This window comes from Lampris incognitus, chromosome 4, assembly GCF_029633865.1.
Source record: "Lampris incognitus isolate fLamInc1 chromosome 4, fLamInc1.hap2, whole genome shotgun sequence".
Taxonomy (NCBI): Eukaryota; Metazoa; Chordata; class Actinopteri; order Lampriformes; family Lampridae; genus Lampris; species Lampris incognitus.
Window position 1 is genome coordinate 57,692,016 of NC_079214.1, and position 17,729 is coordinate 57,709,744.

General features: G+C 47.2%; 1 protein-coding gene across 1 annotated transcript in view; it reads left to right on the top strand.

Moving 5' to 3' along the window:
- The window catches only part of elp4 (elongator acetyltransferase complex subunit 4), a 74,282-nt gene that overhangs the window by 10,842 nt on the left and 45,711 nt on the right, over nucleotides 1–17,729 (top strand). Inside the window, exons 3-8 of the mRNA XM_056278954.1 lie at nucleotides 1,212–1,333; nucleotides 3,691–3,825; nucleotides 5,330–5,466; nucleotides 9,055–9,139; nucleotides 12,149–12,337; nucleotides 17,209–17,317. Of these exons, the coding sequence (XP_056134929.1) occupies nucleotides 1,212–1,333; nucleotides 3,691–3,825; nucleotides 5,330–5,466; nucleotides 9,055–9,139; nucleotides 12,149–12,337; nucleotides 17,209–17,317 (777 nt within the window). The remainder of the gene's footprint in view (nucleotides 1–1,211; nucleotides 1,334–3,690; nucleotides 3,826–5,329; nucleotides 5,467–9,054; nucleotides 9,140–12,148; nucleotides 12,338–17,208; nucleotides 17,318–17,729) is intronic.

Consider the following 17,729-nt stretch of genomic DNA (forward strand, 5'->3'; position numbering starts at 1 on the left):
TGGGGGAACATTCTCTGGATGCTCTGCAGTGACATGCAGGATGTCATTCCCAAGCTGTCAGCTGTATGCCCATTACCTTAAACAGTCACCCCTGCCTTTGTTCTTATGCCCACTGTTTGTCATTGTGTGGAGAGGCCTATGACATCCTTACAAAATGGTGGTTGTGGCAGGAAGCTGCGGTAGCATGCTGGGGAAAGTTATGTGGCCACCGTTGGCGGGGGTTTAGACTGATGATGCTGACTTTTTGTGGTTTTGGAGTGGCCGGATGGCTACTTTTGTATTGTCAAGAGAATAGCTACCACTGGGAAAATGTGCCGCATGTTTTGAATCATTCACCAGCCACTTCGGTCCCAGTTAAGTCTGTGACTCATGTTTTTGTGTCGAAGTGCCGAAACTCTTTGGCACAGGCCTTTGTTCATTCTGATATAAACAAACATGCAGCAAGCACACTTCCCAGATGTCTCATGGAATCCTCTCATCTTTTATGTGCCTATTTTCGGGGGAGGGGGGGAAATTAAGCACTCAATGAAGTGAACAACACAAGGAACACATAGTAATGAAAGGATGGCATTGCCATCAGAATACAGGGGGAACTGCAGATTGGTGAAACTGAGCCGAATGTCAGGAAGCATTTTGAGTAAAGCCACTGTATTGCCCAGGAAGTGACACGCTTCTGTCATTTGGCCTGACAGCTGGGTTATACTTTTCGGGTTTTGTGGGAGCGGTCAGGTGAGTGCTCCAGACAGGTGCCTCCCTCTCAGCCCCTGGGCCAGGCTGGGACATGATAGGTGAAAGTGGGTTGGAGTGCTGTTGAGACCTGTACGAGGGTGTCGGAAGTGTCATGCCCGCTTTTATTTCGAGGTAGAGAGACGACACCTGTGTTTCTGTGCCACGCTGATTGTCACATTGGTTCCTTCAAGGTTTAGCAAGGATGTGGTCCTTATATCAATTACAGTCAGCTATGGTGATGTGATCATGAACCACCGGATCTGTGGTGATGGAGCCGAGTGACAAGCTACGTTATGTCATGGACTTGTTGATTCCTGTTATGGTCATGAGAAGGAAGATCTGGATTTCTTTGTAGGGTATAGATGTTATGGTCATTTGATCAGTGAAGCCCATTCGTGGGCTCAGTGTTTGATATTTGACTGTGTGGCGCTGTGACACTTGGATATTTGAATTTGTTTCCTTGTTTGTTTGTTCTCTTACAGAGGAGGACAGATATGACAGCTACTCTCATATGATCTTTAAGTACTTCCTTGCCGAGGGAGTGGTGTGTGGACATGAACTTTTTGTGGCATCGGCTCAAGAGAACCCAGATGACATCTTACAGGTACAGTGTGGAAAAGGGTGTGCGCCTCTGTCATCATTTTGGAAGTTCGTTTTACTCCAAGGGTTTGATTCCCTCCAGGCTGCAGACTTTCACAACAATCCAAAGAGAACTAAATTTACTCTGGTTTGACCCTTGTCTTGTCCAAACATTCTGTATACTGCTCTTATCTTAAGGGTAATTTTTGACCCGCCTTCATTAAACCTTTAAATTAAAGCAACTTAATTTGATTTTAAATCCCAAATCTATTATGCACGCAGAAATAACCTGTCGTTTATCACAAACTTTGTGACTATCTGGGTTTTCCCTCTCCACAGTGCAGAAAGACTGCATTTAATCAGTGGACACACTCGTTGTTATTACAACACACCTGTCATACTCGTTTTCTTTACTAAAGTAGAGGTTAATTATTATCCATCCATCCATTATCCAAACCACTTGTCCTGCTCTCGGGGTTGTGGGGATGCTGGAGACTATCCCAGCAGTCATTGGGCGGCAGGCGAGGAGACACCCTGGACAGGCCGCCAGGCCATCACAGGACCAACATACACACGCACACACATTCATACCTAGGGACAATTTAGTATGTCCTATTCACCTGACCTACATGTCTTTGCACTGTGGGAGGAAACTCTGGAGCACCCGGAGGAAACCCACACAGACACGGGGAAAACATGCAAACTCCACACAGAGGACGATCCGGGACGACCCCCAGGGTTGGACTACCCCGGGGCTCAAACCCAGAACCTTCTTGCTGTGAGGCGACCGTGCTAACCACTGCACCACTGTGCTGCCATTATTATTATTATTATTATTTTATTTATTTATTTGTCTTTTTTTTCTTTTCTTTTTTTTGTATTGCTTAAGGTACTGCATAGGTGTAAAATCTAACTGTGTTTAGCAAGAGATAGCACTTGTTTAGCCTAAGAAAGTAGCAGAAATGTGCAGGGAGTAGTTTCTGTCTTAGGGTCAGACATGACCCTAAGACAATCTTAGTACCCTAGTGGTGTACAGCTTTCATGGAAATATGAGCAAAAACAATGTTTCACTTTTTCTAATGTAGGGGTCACTCTAGGAAAAGTCATCAAATTTCAGGTTGATCATTTAGAGTCTTTTCTCTGCTGTTAAACACTGTTATGGGTCATTGTTTGACCCGTAGACAACAGAAGGGTCCAGCTACGTCACCATCGTATCCACTGTTATGCTGTGGAATATTTCCAAAATTGAGGCGATCACAGAAGCCCAACCAACTACTTTGTGTTTGAGAATATGCTTTTTTTGTCCCTTTTCAGCTGTTAGAAGTAAACATTGGCAAGAACATGTGTAATAGTGTTTTAACTGTTTAAGAAAACTGTACAAATTATTACATTCTATTTGGTAATATGGAAAAACATTATCATGATAATCATAGGACATTTTACACAATATCAATATATATCCAAATATTGCTTACATATGTAGCAAATTACCATATTTGAGTCCAGCTGAGGATCATCACATTGAACAGGTTGGTATTATAAAGAATGATATCAAACCAAAGCTGGCTTTCAAATAATGCTCCCTCAGATATTTCAGACTAAATTTAGTGAGAAATTTTAGGGAACAGGTTCTCATTATCACTAATTTAGATGACAAAAATATTTATCATGATATGACAATATCCGAATTTCATCCTGTAACAATATGATCATATTGCATTATTGCCCAATCCCAACTCTGTTACGTAACTTAAAAAGGAAATATTGATGGACTACAGCAGATGCTTTAGCCCCAGAGTAAGACAGAAGGCCTTCCATGTTGGCTTCCACTACACAACATGTACCCTAAGTGTACGCTCTTAGGTGTTATTGTGTGCACTGGAAGATTGGCCAGCGTGTCCCGAAGATGTGTCAGGGTCACTGGGGGTATCTCAGAGGTTGAGGGTGGCATGGGGGCGGCATTGTTCAGATGTTTCCGGATGCGTCCCTCTGTGAAGAGGACCAGAGCCCTAGAAGCCGACTGCCACCCAGCAAACAGGAGGTGGGGCTCTCGCCCACTGATTGATAGTGGGAGGGGTCACCACCTTACCCCCTCTTTACATATCAAAAGCTTATTAAGAGAGAGGGACTCCCTGTGGGGATATATCACACCGCTGATTGTTTTCACAACTATGGTCACATTATGCTCATCATAAGAGACTGTGCTTGCACTTAACTGTCTTTCACCTCTGTGGAGAGGTGTAAAACAGGTCTTTATATCAGCCATGGAAAATAGAACACAATTGAAAAATGTCTCTTTGACTGTTCACAAAGCAAGATTTCGTGGATACAATGAAAGTCGTACCCATCAGATGATTGACTGCGCTGTGTCGTACAATTCAGGAACTCCCTGCTCCCATTTTGGATGACATTGCCAGCCACAAAACTTTTGAGGGACAGATGCAACCACGTGGACCTCAGGATAGTCAGGACTCCATGAAGATTGCCTGGCGCTACCAGAACCTTCCAAAAGTACAGGTGACCGGTTTATCCAATATATATTTACTGCATGTTATCACCTGTAGCATGTTTCAACTGCAGCATCTTTTGTGCAGAGAGCAGGCAACGCTTTATCTTTTTGTACATTTTGATATTCAGTTTTTGTGTCTGTTAATGATAATGTCAGAAAGACTAGAGCTGCCTCTCAGTTCTTAAGGTTTGGCAATTGTCTACACTACTAAATCCATCAGCTTCTAAACTCCATTGTTGAGTGAATGAGGCCTCCGTCTCTCCATTCAGAGTTGGACCAGATTACTCACACTTAGCTGGCGATAGGTAGGCTTTCACTGGTCCCCAACACACACATACACGTACACTTGCACCCCTGCTTAGCCTGGGAAACAGAAGTACTTTGGAGCCGGTGCATTGACATGTCTGCCCGCTCAACCCTGTGACCCAGACCTGCGCTTCTGTCCCCCCCCCCCCAAATCCCTGCCTTTCCCCTGCTAGTGTCGGCAGCCCTACACTCTTTCTTCCGCTTTGAGGAGAAGTGACCTCCCCTTCTATCTCTCTGCAGGCTCCCTCCCCGTCCAGCCTATAATCCATATCGCTATGTGGATTAACAGCACACAGAGTGTGTCCCAGGGGACTCTCTCTGTCTCTTTCTCTCTCCCTGGAAACTTCTTTATATCTGTGTCCTTTCCTCACCTCTCCCCCTTCCCCTGTAAAATCGTCTTTACAAACTGCCAGTAAGCCCCCGCCAGAGGATTTGCATCCCAAATTCTCCCCCAGAGTCCACGCTTAGTTCCCCTTTACACACACCTCTCCTGCCATAGCCCACTGTGTCGCTCTCCCAATGAAGACATCAGATCAAAGGTGAGGCCGTCAGGGCAGGGATGGAACGCTAAGCGGGTTGCCGTGCACACAAAGAGAAGATGAGCCCCTGAACCCCCCCCCCAGCCCCGCTGACCCCCTCGTCCCGCCAAGAGAGGGACACACCGGGGGCCCTAATCCAGATTAGGAGTAGATTAAGGGCCCCTCTGACAATGGAGTCCCTGCTTTCACTGGGAGAGAAGACCTAAACCTCTCTTTCAGCTGCAGGAAAACATCCGCCTTCCCCTGCGTCCCCGACACATTTGTTTTCACAGCCAGAAGTGGACGTTTATGTGAAGAAATGATTAAGTGCATGGTCATAGTGATTATTTAACTTCTCTTCTGTGGGAATCTTGAGGAATGACCCAGAAACAATGCAATTGCATTACCACAGTATTCCGAAGCACACTTATTTAACATTTTAAAAAGGTAAATAAGATTACTTTTATTTATGAATTGGTTTGTCTCTCTATGAAATTAGCTTTGAATGCACATTTTTTTTAAGAGGTTGAAAGTAAAGCGACTGAGTGGTGCAAAGGGCGGCAACAATTTATTTTAGAATTCCCGTTAAATCTATGGCTTCCGTTCACTCATGCCTTAATAGGAGTTTAATGTGTGTGACCCACCCCTCACCCGCCTTGCCCTTTTCCAAATGCACATGCACGCACAGACTGCCCTGGCGTCCTCATCCAGGTTTGGACACTACTACGACGTCTCCAAGACGATGGAGCCCGAAATTCGCCAGACAGCCAAGTGCCACCGCTTCTACCTTCCAGAGCATCCCAGCCAGTCATCAGCCACGCGCAGGTAAAACGACAGGACATCTTCCACATAACACAGGGAACCCAATACGACATCGTCCTCAACACACAGGTACACAAACATGACGTCGTCCACAAAACACAGGCACACAAATGAGACATCATCCGCAAAGTGCGAGTAAACAAACATGACATTATCCACAGAATGGTGGTAGACCAACAACAGAGGTAAACCAGAAAGAGCCCTGATAAACCTCTTTAACCACTGGCCAAGAATTAAGCCAATAGGCAGAAACCCCCTTGCATAATGTACAGTCCTTTAATACATCAGAGGAGTGGAGAACATTTTATGTGTCATGGAAACACTGAGACAGTGGACAAATTATGTAATACTTATATAGATATTAAGTGTTATGTCCTCCAGTTATCACAGCTTGATTGCTTAAAGCTACAACCCTGAAATATTGAATGCAAATAAATGTACTTCTTGATAATTTAGGACATATTAAGGACAATATCTTATCCACGAATAACCAAATCTTGAACACTTTTGTATTTTCTCATTGTAATGGTTACTTAGCCCCCCACCCTACAACCTGGAAAAACAACAACAACAAAAACATGCTACAAGAGTTTTACCATGGCAGCCTAATGCACAAGAAAAAGGCTGGTAGTTGCTAATTGGAAGAGAAAACAAATCTGTGGCTAATAGATATGTGCGGCATGGTGGCACGCACAGTGGTTAGCACAGTCACCTCGCAGCAAGAAGGTCCTGGGTTCGAGCCCCGGGGTTGTCCAACCTTGGGGGTCGTCCCGGGTTGTCCTGTGTGGAGTTTGCATGTTCTCCCCGTGTCTGCGTGGGTTTCCTCCGCGTGCTCCGGTTTCCTCCCACAGTCCAAAGACATGTAGGTCAGGTGAATCAGCCATACTAAATCCCTAGGTGTGAATGTGTGTGTGTGTTGGCCCTGTGATGGCCTGGTGGCCTGTCCAGGGTGTCTCCCCACCTGCCACCCAATGACTGTAGGCTCCAGCATCCCCACGACCCTGAGAGCAGGATAAGCGGTTCGGATGATGGATGGATGGAATGGATGGATCGTCAGATATGGCAAAACAAGCTAATAGCTGACATTAACCAAGAGATACTACAACCTCATACCACAATTACAACTCGATTTCAACCATATTTTCTGTTCGGCGATGGTGAAGCTACTGACACAGTGGCACTGGTGACTCTGGGTTTTGAAGGGCTCAAACACCACTGCAGCTATCATACATCACCAAAGGTGTCAGTAAGTCAAACAAAAATAATAGTCCTCTGGATTGTATCTTTTAAAACAAAAAGTATTGATAACAAATTCATCCACCATATGTTTCAGCAGCTGCTCACAGCATGGAAAGACTAAAGCTTCTTTTCAGTGTATTCCCAGTCAGTGTCCAGGTTCAACAGTGCATCATTCTGATAGCCTTGTAGTGCTCTTTAATAATAATGAATGATAAAATAATGTTACTACCCTCTACATCAAGCTCCATACATTGGTGTAAGGGAGTAAATGAGGTTTTATAAGGTCTAATGATTTATTAAATTCTAGCAAAATCAGCACAATTTGTCCTTTATTGTGAGTCGTTTTGCAAGGACCCAGGACTCCCAGGCCTCTTGGAAAGGTTGTGCATGTCTATTCAAATAAGGGTCGTGTTTGCACAGAGTCTGCTTGATTTCTTGTGTGTTGAGTGTACTTAGGGTTCAGAGGTCACGCACTCTTTTTATTTAGATAACGCTGCTGAGCACACAAGGGCACACGTAGACCCACACACACACACACACACACATGCACACACACACGCACACACACACACGCACGCACACACTGGGTAAACAGAGCAATCTGGGGCTCAGAGGATGAGGCTCTGTAGAATCCCTCCGCTTTTATCACAGCAAACATGGACCCTTTAACACCGTGCCCAGGCAAACACATTAGTTGTAGTTGTGTATTCTCTGTTTAAAATCACAGACTTTCACAAACCCAGTTCATGGCGCTCACAGCCTTTCACTGCTGCAGTCACTTTCACTGCCCCCTAACAGTCTCTCTGTCGCTTTATCTAGTGCTCCGCAGTGGTTCGGTGATGAGGAGGTCAATGAGAGGCGGGGTAGCACTACTGTTGTGGCCTCTGAATGGGTTATAGATCTGACAGACATTTTGACAGCAGGAAACTACACCTGCACTGCTCAATTGTATCCCCAGCCCCGCCCCGGCATACACTCTCTCTTTCTCGCTCTCTCTCTCTCTCTTTCTCGCTCTCTCACACACACACATGTGCACACAAACACACACAAAATAAACATATTACACTCAGACTCCTTAGGCTACTCCCCCTTGCACGTGTCCACAGCCCCATGTTGATACCCTAGCTGTTAAATTGCTCCGTTTCACTTGAAGGCATAATTGGCACAAATTGCTCTCTAGGTGATACAGATCCTGTTGTTTAAGACCAAGCATCCCCCCCCCACTCCCCTCCCCTCTTTCCTCACTGAAAAATTTAACACCGGGCTAAAGAGCCTCTCTGTATATGATCCTAATTAGCTGACGCTCTAGCCCCCGTAGCTAAGCACCTAGAACCTTATTACCTACCTGAATGAAGGGTGCCCAGTAGGGGCACCTGAAACACAATGCCTTCCCACACAATGGCCGCCAACTGGAGGAAACCAGCAAGGGGCAGCCTCCCGCTCAACTGCGTGTCAAACCGTCCCAGCCCCCTAACCTCAGTGTCGAGGCGGGAGCAGAGGGGCCAAGGAGGGTAGGTGTTCCTCTTTCACCAAACCAGCTCTATCATTAGCCCCAGCGGGGTCAGGAGGCACCATTGTTTGGCTGAATAATTGAAATGGAGTACATGGATATGCTTGGTGCAAGTGTAAGCAACATGAAGTGTGTATTGCTGTTCTTTATGCAGGGCAGTTGGCGTGTGACCAATCCATGTGTATCAGCCTTTGTAGCCTGCAGGTCGCATTGACAACTGACATAGCAGCCCACTGTGACTCAGTACAGAGTGTTTATTACAATGGCGGGGTGTTCTTAAGTGAAGGGCCCTGTGTAAAAAGGTGGGGTTAACATTCCTGTTGGCCATGCTATAGACACACAGCTGGCTCAGCTGTAGGCTATCTATAGCTTTTGGTGGGATGGTACTTTTTTTTGTCCTTCATCAGTGATGCCCATCTTACCCCCGATTAAACACCAAGATGCCGTTACCTGCTCGTTTCAGACGCCAACCCATTAATTCTGCTCTCAGTTATCAGCTATTGTTCGTGTCTGTGTGTCTTATCTGTCTGTCTGTCTGTCTCGGCACGATCAGATCCTCAGGGAGCTCATGGGGGACCGGCCATGTAATCTAATCAGCCAAATAAATTAACTGGATCTCTTGGTATGGATCATCTGTCTGCTCGAACTGCTGAAGGACAGCACAGTCAGGAGGAACATGCCGCAGTCGCTGCGGATTAGGTTTCTGCGGTGTTAGGCCTGGCCCGGTTTTACCAAGGCTGTTTCAGTTATAACATAAGTGTCTTGAATGACCATCAAGTAATCTATTCCATTTTTTTTCTGCTCCTCCCCCCTCCTCCTTCCTTTACTCTCCCTTTTCCCAGCCCTATGCTTGAGTCCTACGCTGCATTACTCAAGTCGCTTCAAGAGGTCATACACAGGGAGGGATTCGATGGAGCACCAACGCCGGTAAGAGTCTCTAAGAGCGCTTACAGGGTCGAAGTTTAGATGTGTGTTTTTTACAATATGTAAAGATTTCTTTTCCCAAGGTGTTTTTCCCCTGTAACCAAACGTCTACTGAAATCCTCCAAAAAAAAAAAATGTCACCCTTTTTCTCCCCAATTGTACTTGGGGATGCTGCAGTTACCCTACTCTTCCAATTACCCCACTCTTCCAAGCTGTCCCAGTCGCTGCTCCACCCCCTCTGCTGATCCGGGGAGGGCTGCAGACTACCACATGCCCCCTCCGATACATGTGGCATCACCAGCCGCTTCTTCTCACCTGACAGTGAGGAGTTTCACTAGGGGCACGTAGCACGTGGGAGGATGACGCTATTCCCCCCAGTTCCCCCTCCCCCCTGAACAGGCTCCCCGACCGACCAGAGGAGGTGCTAGTGCAGCGACCAGGACACACACCCACATCTGGCTTCCCACCTGCAGACGCGGCCAGTTGTGTCTGTAGGGACGCCCGACCAAGCCGGAGGTAACACGGGAATTTGAACCGCCGATCCCCATGTTGGTAGACGACAGAATAGGCCGCTACGCTACCCAGACGCCCTTAAAATATATTTTTATTCACTTTTGAAATAGCAACACATCTTTTTGCCATACAGCATGCCTGCACTTACTGACTGTGGAAAATCTCGCCAAATCTCCCCGAAGAAGGCAGCACGTGTTCACCGCAAGATGTTAAAATGAGCCTTTTTAAAAAGAAGGGCGCTAACGCTCCATCGCTAAAAGCTCTCGACTCCACTGTGACATTTAACCACCATCCCTCTCCCCAGTTTCTCACCTGCCTGGGTTGGCCTCACCTGTGGGTCCCAGCTGTGTGTGTCTCACATCTGACATACATCTTTTTAATAATCATCAATCCTGCACAGAATGCCAGAAATACACACGGCCCCGTCTGTCTGTCTCTCTCACCGCATCTCTATGTTTTCCACCGGGCCAAGTGTGCGCCTGTTAGCGCGCCGCGTTATGTGTGTATATAGCGCGTGAGCGTGTGTTTGTGCGTCTGCTGCTCACCTACATTTACTGACCCCTCTGCTCGTCACCTGGAGCCACCTCTACCCCTGTCACTCACACACAGGATTTAGCCCCGCTGCCCTGCCTCCCTCCCCGAGTGCTGTCACTCACGCACCAGATTAACTGCTGACATCATCAAAGCACTGTGACCGCCTGACGTGCTTTTTGGCACAGTCCAGGAATGCAGACAGGCACAGAGCGACATGGGCGCTGGCACAAGAATGCTCAGTATGGGTGATAGTGTGTGTGTGTGTGTGTGTGTGTGTGTGTGTGTGTGTGTGTGTGTGTGTGTGTGTGTGTGTGTGCGTGTGTGCGTGTTTGTTTGTGTTTGTAATGTTGTGTGTGGGTAATTAACAGGACGTACATTACATATAGAAGTGAGAATTGTCTTCCGATCTGCGTATTTGCCCGGAAGCCTCCGAGTCGAGCCGAACCCGAGCAGCAGCAGGGATTTGAACCTCCGCCGTGGCTAGCCGGTGATCAGGTCGCGGTCCCAGGCTGGGTATGATGGCCTATATGTCTGGCTCCCAGTCCTTGGCTACTAGATTTCTACTGGCACCGTTCCCTGGTTTCTTCTATAGGCTAAAACTATAGGAGTTGAGTTTGGCCTCTCCTCCTGATGTTGTCACGGCAACAGCCATGTTGCCACAGTTTCCCCCCATGCTGGGCGCCAAAAAAAGAAATAGATTTCTAATTCTAGGGCCCCCAAGAGCTGTGTGGGCAAAGCCTGCTAGACAAAGAGGGGTTACATCTAAAAATGACAGCCGTCAAAACACACACACACACACACACAAACCCACCACACACACACACACACACACACACACACACACACACACACACACACACGCATAAGGTAAAGAGATGAGGGAGAGTGGGAAGAAAATGTTTTTAAAAAGTGCAAACGCTGAAGGAAGAGTGCAAAGTAAAGTTTGCGCCCTCCCAGGGAAAACCGTGAACCAACAGCGGAAACTCCGGAAAACAATGGGGTTTGTTTTTCTTAGATGCCCCTGATTCTGATCCAGACCCAAACAAAGCTTAGGTCATTCTGGAGTGAGAGAAACGGGGAGATGGGAGAGTAAGGTGGAGGAGGGCTGGTGAGGGTCAAGATAATATGGGGGCAGTGGTGGTGGTGGTGGTGGTGCTGGGAGGGGGGGGGTGAGGTGGGAGAGGGAGATCGGGCGGGGGAGGGGGTAGGCGACAGAATTTAGGCCAGAGCTTTGTTAATCACTCTTGGCTCTCACCTCAGTAATCAGGACGTATCCTGAAGAAGCCCTTGATCAAAGACAATTGTCGTAAAGGTTAAAAACCTCTCACAGCGTGGAGAGGCTCCTCCCGTCCCTCGGTTTCAGTGATATATGTCTCCACAACTGTTCGGCCGTAGCCATACTTTTGTGTCTTTTTTTTTTCTTCTTTTTTCTTTTTTTTTTCCGTGAGAGTAGGTTACCATTGATCTCTCGCGTTGGTGGCGGTGGTGTTGAAGGGAAGGCGCTCCACCCTTACCCAGGCCCCCTTGGCTGCAGAGTTTCGCTGCGGTGCCAAGAATGTGCTGGGGTTTTCTGGGTGGCGGCCATATTGGAAGCCTGTCTGACAGGTCCATTGTGCCTGTGTCAGATGGCCTCGGTGATTGGGCCGTTGTGTCCAATCACGTTTGGGCACCGTGTTCCGATCGTTTGTGCTGTTGAGCAGACTATCCAGTCTCTCTCTCCCAGAGATTGGTAATTCTGCCCCAAACAATGGCACCTTTCAGAAATAATGCAGGAGTAGCAATCTAATAAAGCACAAATAGATTGGGTGCCTTTAACTACTATTTGGTAATAAGTAAACTTCCCATCCGAGTATAAAACTTAGCTGGTTGTAGAGAACGACACGGCTGTGTGTGACCTTGCATTTCCACGTTTGTTTGATATGGTCTTGACCCGCTCTCTTTGCCCTCCTCTCTTCTCTCGTCCAGTCAAAGTCACGAAACGTCCTGCGAATCGGGCTTCGCTCGCTGGGCTGCTCCCTGTGGGGCGACGACCTGTGTTGCCATGACAACCCCAGGCACAGCCACGCCCTCACCACCTTTCTCTACGGGCTGCGTGCCTTGCTGAGGTCGTCGCTCTCGGTTGCCGTAGTTACCGTGCCTTCGCATCTCATCCAGGTAAGAGGGAGCTGACGCGGCAGACGTGCCGGTGCGACACACACACACACACACACACACACACACACACACACACGTGCCCCCAGAATAGAAGATTTGCTTTGTGTCATCCATAATCGAGCATGAAGTTTGTCTCATTTATGGCGGGGCCTCCTCTTGACCTTCTTGCTCGGTACCACCCTGGTATGACTCAGGCCTGCAAGAGGTTTCTTCCTCCAAGCAACCGTCTCGTAATGGCCCCGGTTGAGTGCACACTTCGCTCGGTGGCCTTTTAATCTATATTTGTTTGTTTGGGATTTTAATTACGTGCACTTGTTCCCAAGAAGAGTGTGCTGTGTATTCCCCCCCCCCCCTCTCTTTTAACTCCTCGCTATCCCTCTTTGTGTCTCTATGTCCATGTGCATGTGCGTATGTCTCTGTCCAGTCTGGCTTCTCAGTGTGAAGGTGGAGTCATCTGCTGAAGCATATGGCAAAGCGTGACCCTCCCCCAGACGGTCAACCATAGAAACACTCTCACCAGAACAGCCATCTGAGACCTTTTTTTTTTGAGTTGTCCTGTCTCTACCGCAGTTTAAACACGCTATCTCTTCATTAAGCCGCACCTACTCAGATCTCCTTATACAAATATAAGGTTCGATGCATAGCTTTCAGACCGTTTGGTTAATGGTGTATTTTCTGGCCCCCAAGTCCTTATCTTTAGTGTACACCAAACTCGGCCTACTCAAAAAAAAAAAGAAAAAAAAAAAAAAAAGGTAGAGTGGCTAAGTAGCAGATGTCAGCTGTGGCAGGAGCATTCCCACTGTCCCTTTCTGGCCTGGTACCCAAAGCCTTTTAATCTGTCCCTTCCCCCTTCACCACCCCGGGGAGAAAGTGCTTGAGTGGATAGAGGAAAGGAGTTTGGACTGAATCAGGTGTTGGGTGATCATGCCAACATGGCGGTAATGAAAGGCCTCGGGGTATCTACAAAGGGACCCGTATTATTGCTTAAACACAGGAAAACCAACTTGACGTCGTCGTGAAAAATCGCGTAATTTACCAGCTGATGTCAAGGGTATGTGCATGTCGCCATGCATACCCTTGCACCGCCGTTAGTTAATGACCCCGGTGTGTCAAGTATTTCATGAACGGACATTTCCGTCAGTGTTTAAGCTTAGATAATTAGCTTAGTTAGTCTGGCCTATGGAAGTCTGTCTAGCCCGGTAGCGGTGGGCTAGCTGGCCGATACTGCGCCGGACTCTATCTATTATTGAGCAGCTTGGGAAGCCGAGTAACTCACTGAAAGCCTCCCCACAGCACCCCAGTGCCACAGTCCATCTGAAACATTAATTAGGCTTGTCCTAGCCCGGTCCTTCTCCATCATACTGCTTTGCTGCCACGCCTACTCCCATAAGTAAACACACAAGACGCACACTCAAACACACAGAACGCCACAGTCCTCCTAAAATGCATCAGCGTGCACCTCACCTGCTGCTTAAGTGGTGTCCTGAAACTCTACATGCAAATATTTGGACTTGATGACTGCCAGCTGAGGGTTTTAGCCTACCCAGAGTCCACAGCAAAGGAGTTTTAGGGCAACCCTCTGTGATAAGCCTGCAAGAAAGCGCTCATTAATAGGGCCCGATGACTTCCGCGATGCGAAGAAAAAAAACCCAGACGGAATCACGGAAGGGAGACATGAGAAACGGATTTCAGAGATAAACATGGAAGTGCATGGAAATTAAAGATTTGGGAGGAGATTATTGCAAAAATTGGGAACATATAGCGAATTTGAAGTTGTCCTTAGATCATCTGCCCGCAAAAACCCTGTCATGCTTACGTGTCGCGCATGTGAGTGTGCACGTCACATCGTGCACACGTCAGTAAACGTACTCGGGTGTGTTGTGTGAGATAGAGGAAAAAACACGACCACCAAACAGCATCACAGAAGACCACATTAAAAAATGAAGAAACACGCCATTAAAAGCTAAATTTGGGACGGAGCAGTATCCAGATGACTTTTATGAATTGGAACAACGAATGTTTTGCTAACACGCCGTCAACTTTACACGAAAAGACACTTTGATTCATGCACTTTTATTTGTACTGCAGATCTCTTTGATTGAAATGAATGAATTTGATTAAAATGAACTCAAATTGCCATTTTGTTTTTTGTTATTTTATTTTTGTAGTTGATCACACAAACTTTCATATCTTTGTAGTTGATTACACAAACGTTCTTCAATAAAAATGGGTGAAAAGACAATGATGCAGATTCAAAGAAAATAAAACCAAGAAAACCAAAAAATGGGGGAAAAAAACAAAACGGAATTTGAGAAAAAAATAAAATGGATTTCATTGGGCTCTACTTTAAAAAATTGCCTCTACTCTTCTCTACCTTTCTTGCCGGTAATCCATTTCAATTTCTCTGTGCTCACATTGATACGAGACATAGATTAGCATGGTAGCATGCTCCTGACCAAACTGCTGTATTATTTAAACGAGTTTAGTAATCCCCCTCCCCCGTTTTTTCTGTAACTTAGACCATTAGCATGTTAGCAAAAGGTCTGGATAGCAGAGGTCAAGACATCCCAAATAGAACTGATTTAATGGCATTATCATAACAAATGTGCCATACGTTTTGAATTAATTATAAAGTGCTCTAGTTCTTTATCTAATATAATTTACAGATTAAAAATAGTGCATGATATTAATATAGGATACAGATCCTAAATCAATATGATTTCTTCTTTTTTTCCCACATTTGCCACTGCTTCCTTTGATATCATAGTTTGATTCCCATTTGTTGGAAATGAAACATCTTTTTGTTATGTTTTTGAATCACACAGTGATTAGACTATGGTTGGAGGTGGCCGCATAGCGTCCTTTGCTAATGTTGTCTAGAAGCTGTATAACTTTGATATTCTGCATTTAAAAAAATATATTTTCACGTTTTCTGAACCACAAAATGCTACCGTGACTTGAGATGTTCATAACTTGAACTATCATATCATTTAATTTTATTTTTCACCGTATAACTCTTTGTCTCCGTTCACTAATGATATCACAAATTTGGGACATGGAACCACCCCACCCCCCCAACCCGCCTCGCCCTTCCCTTTCAGAGTGTTGATTCTGGGACTGTTCATTTGGAGGGTACCATGTTTGCCACCCGATCTTTGACCACACACACACACACACACGCACATAATCAAACACCTCGTAATCAAACAAACATGCCCTCGGGTACACAAATAAAACAAATAAAACCGTTGTGCCAAACAACTGTGGCACAAACACACTGCGGCGCGTCAGCTCGGGGTTAGCGGAGAAGGCCGGGCTTTCCCCCGGCGTCTCCGTTTTTACTGGCCAAGATGAAAGCCGGGCCCTCCCCTTCGCCCCCGTCAGTCAGCGGCGGTCAGCTGAGGTACGGAGCGTTCAGGGGATTTACACTGATGGAATCTGAGCTCATTGAGCCCACATAGTCCTTCATAATAAGCTAGCGGTTGAACTGAAGTGCCTCTTGTTGGAGGCCTTTATGAATTATGGATGACACATGGAAAAGGGAAAAAAAAAAGATGATGAGGTGACTTTTTCCCTGATCATGTCCTAAAACTCGAGACACTGTGAGGTGTGCACATGTACAACTGACCTCCAGCTACCCTTTTGCCTAACAAGTCTGTATGCACACTTCTCCCCCTTCCGAACTTCTGAGTGCATGCCAAATAGGGTCCAAATAGGGTTTTTCCAATGCTTTTACTATTCGATATAGGCACGTGAGAAGCATCGTGGCCTGGTCAGACAAACAGGACAATCACAGAGACACTACTGGCAATACTTCACCTCTAATACTTGGCCTGAATAATATTGTGTAGCCAAACTCTTAACATGTCGTTTAATTGCCCCGTGTGACTGCCCTCAGATACCCTGTTGGTGCTGGCAGTCTTGACGGGAGGAATATGCATACTTTAAAAGTAGGACAAAAATGAAAAGGAAGAAGAAAGGGGGGGAAAGACATGAAGGCATGAAAACTGCATTAGGCAGTGGCAGCCAACACAGAGAGGAGGATGTGAATGATTCAGGAGGCAGAGCGGATGAATAATGCACGACTCCCTCTCTCCCTCCATCCCAGTGTCCCTCTATCTCTTTTTCTCCTGTCCCTTCATCCTCTCTCTCTCTCTCTCCCTCTCTCTCTCTCTCTCTCTCTCTCTCTCTCTCTCTCTCTCTCTCTCTCTCTCTCTCTCTCTCTCTCTCTCTCTCTCTCTCTCTCTCTCTCTCTCTCTCTCTCTCTCTCTCTCTCTTTCTCTCTCTCTCTGCCTCCACCCACATTTAAATTTTCCCCCTGAATTCTCCCTGCTTACTGTATTCAGTCTTCAGCTTTCTCTGTTTTCAAATTGTCGGCCTTCCCCAGTAGGGGGAGCTGTCCTCCCCAGGCCTCTTTTCTTTCTCTCCCATTTTTCCCTCTCCCTGCTCCCTTGCTGTGTTTTGGTGGGAGCGTGTGGCGCATGTTCGCCGTTTGATGAAGTAAAATAACGTGCGATGGTTGCAAAGGCTTACTCACCTTTTCCCATGCCAAGGTGTCTGTTTACCTGCCACGACATCGCCTCTGTAGCCCCCACCCCCCCTCCCCTCCCCACCTCTGTGTCATGTCAGTGCGCTCTGCTCTCTGTGCCCTGTTGCCCTCACCCAGGCAGTGGGCAAAAATGACCTGGCGGTGGGTAATGATGACCTAATTTAATTGCAGCACTGATGGCCCGTCAGGAGGCTTTTAATTACCTGCTTGTGTACACTTTCTCTCGCTCTCTCTCCTCTCGCTCTCTCTCTCTCTCCCTGTCTCTCTGTCTCTCTGCCGCTCACCCCCCACGACTCACTCCCTCTCTCTCTCGTTTCTACAGAACAGAGCTCTAATGGGCAGCATAACCAGGCTATGTGACAATGCCATCGCTCTGGAATCATTCAGGGGCTCGGAGAGAGAGACCAACCCGCTCTACAAAGATTACCATGGTAAGAATACCCACTCCTGTATCTTTCTGTCTCCCCTCCATCAAACATGCCCGCCCGCCCGCACACACACACACACACACACACACACACACACACACACACACACACAGGCAGTGCATTAAGGCCGAGGCTGGGCTGTGGATGGAGGCAGGGCAGCCCCCTTGCAGGCCGGGCTGTCAGTGCGTGTTAGTGTGCTGCTGCTCAATCAGACGTGCTCCTCAGTAGACAGGCCGGGGGGAATTCAGCTGCCACGCCGCAGCACCCCCCCCCCCCCGATTCCCCCCCTCCCCTCCCTCGCAGCCCTCCCCAGCAGAGCCTCTCTCCCTGTCCCCCCACCCACCCCACACCCCCACCCCCCCCAGTCCCATACCCCTGGGGCCTGGAGCGGAGCAGACCAACACTGGGGAATCGA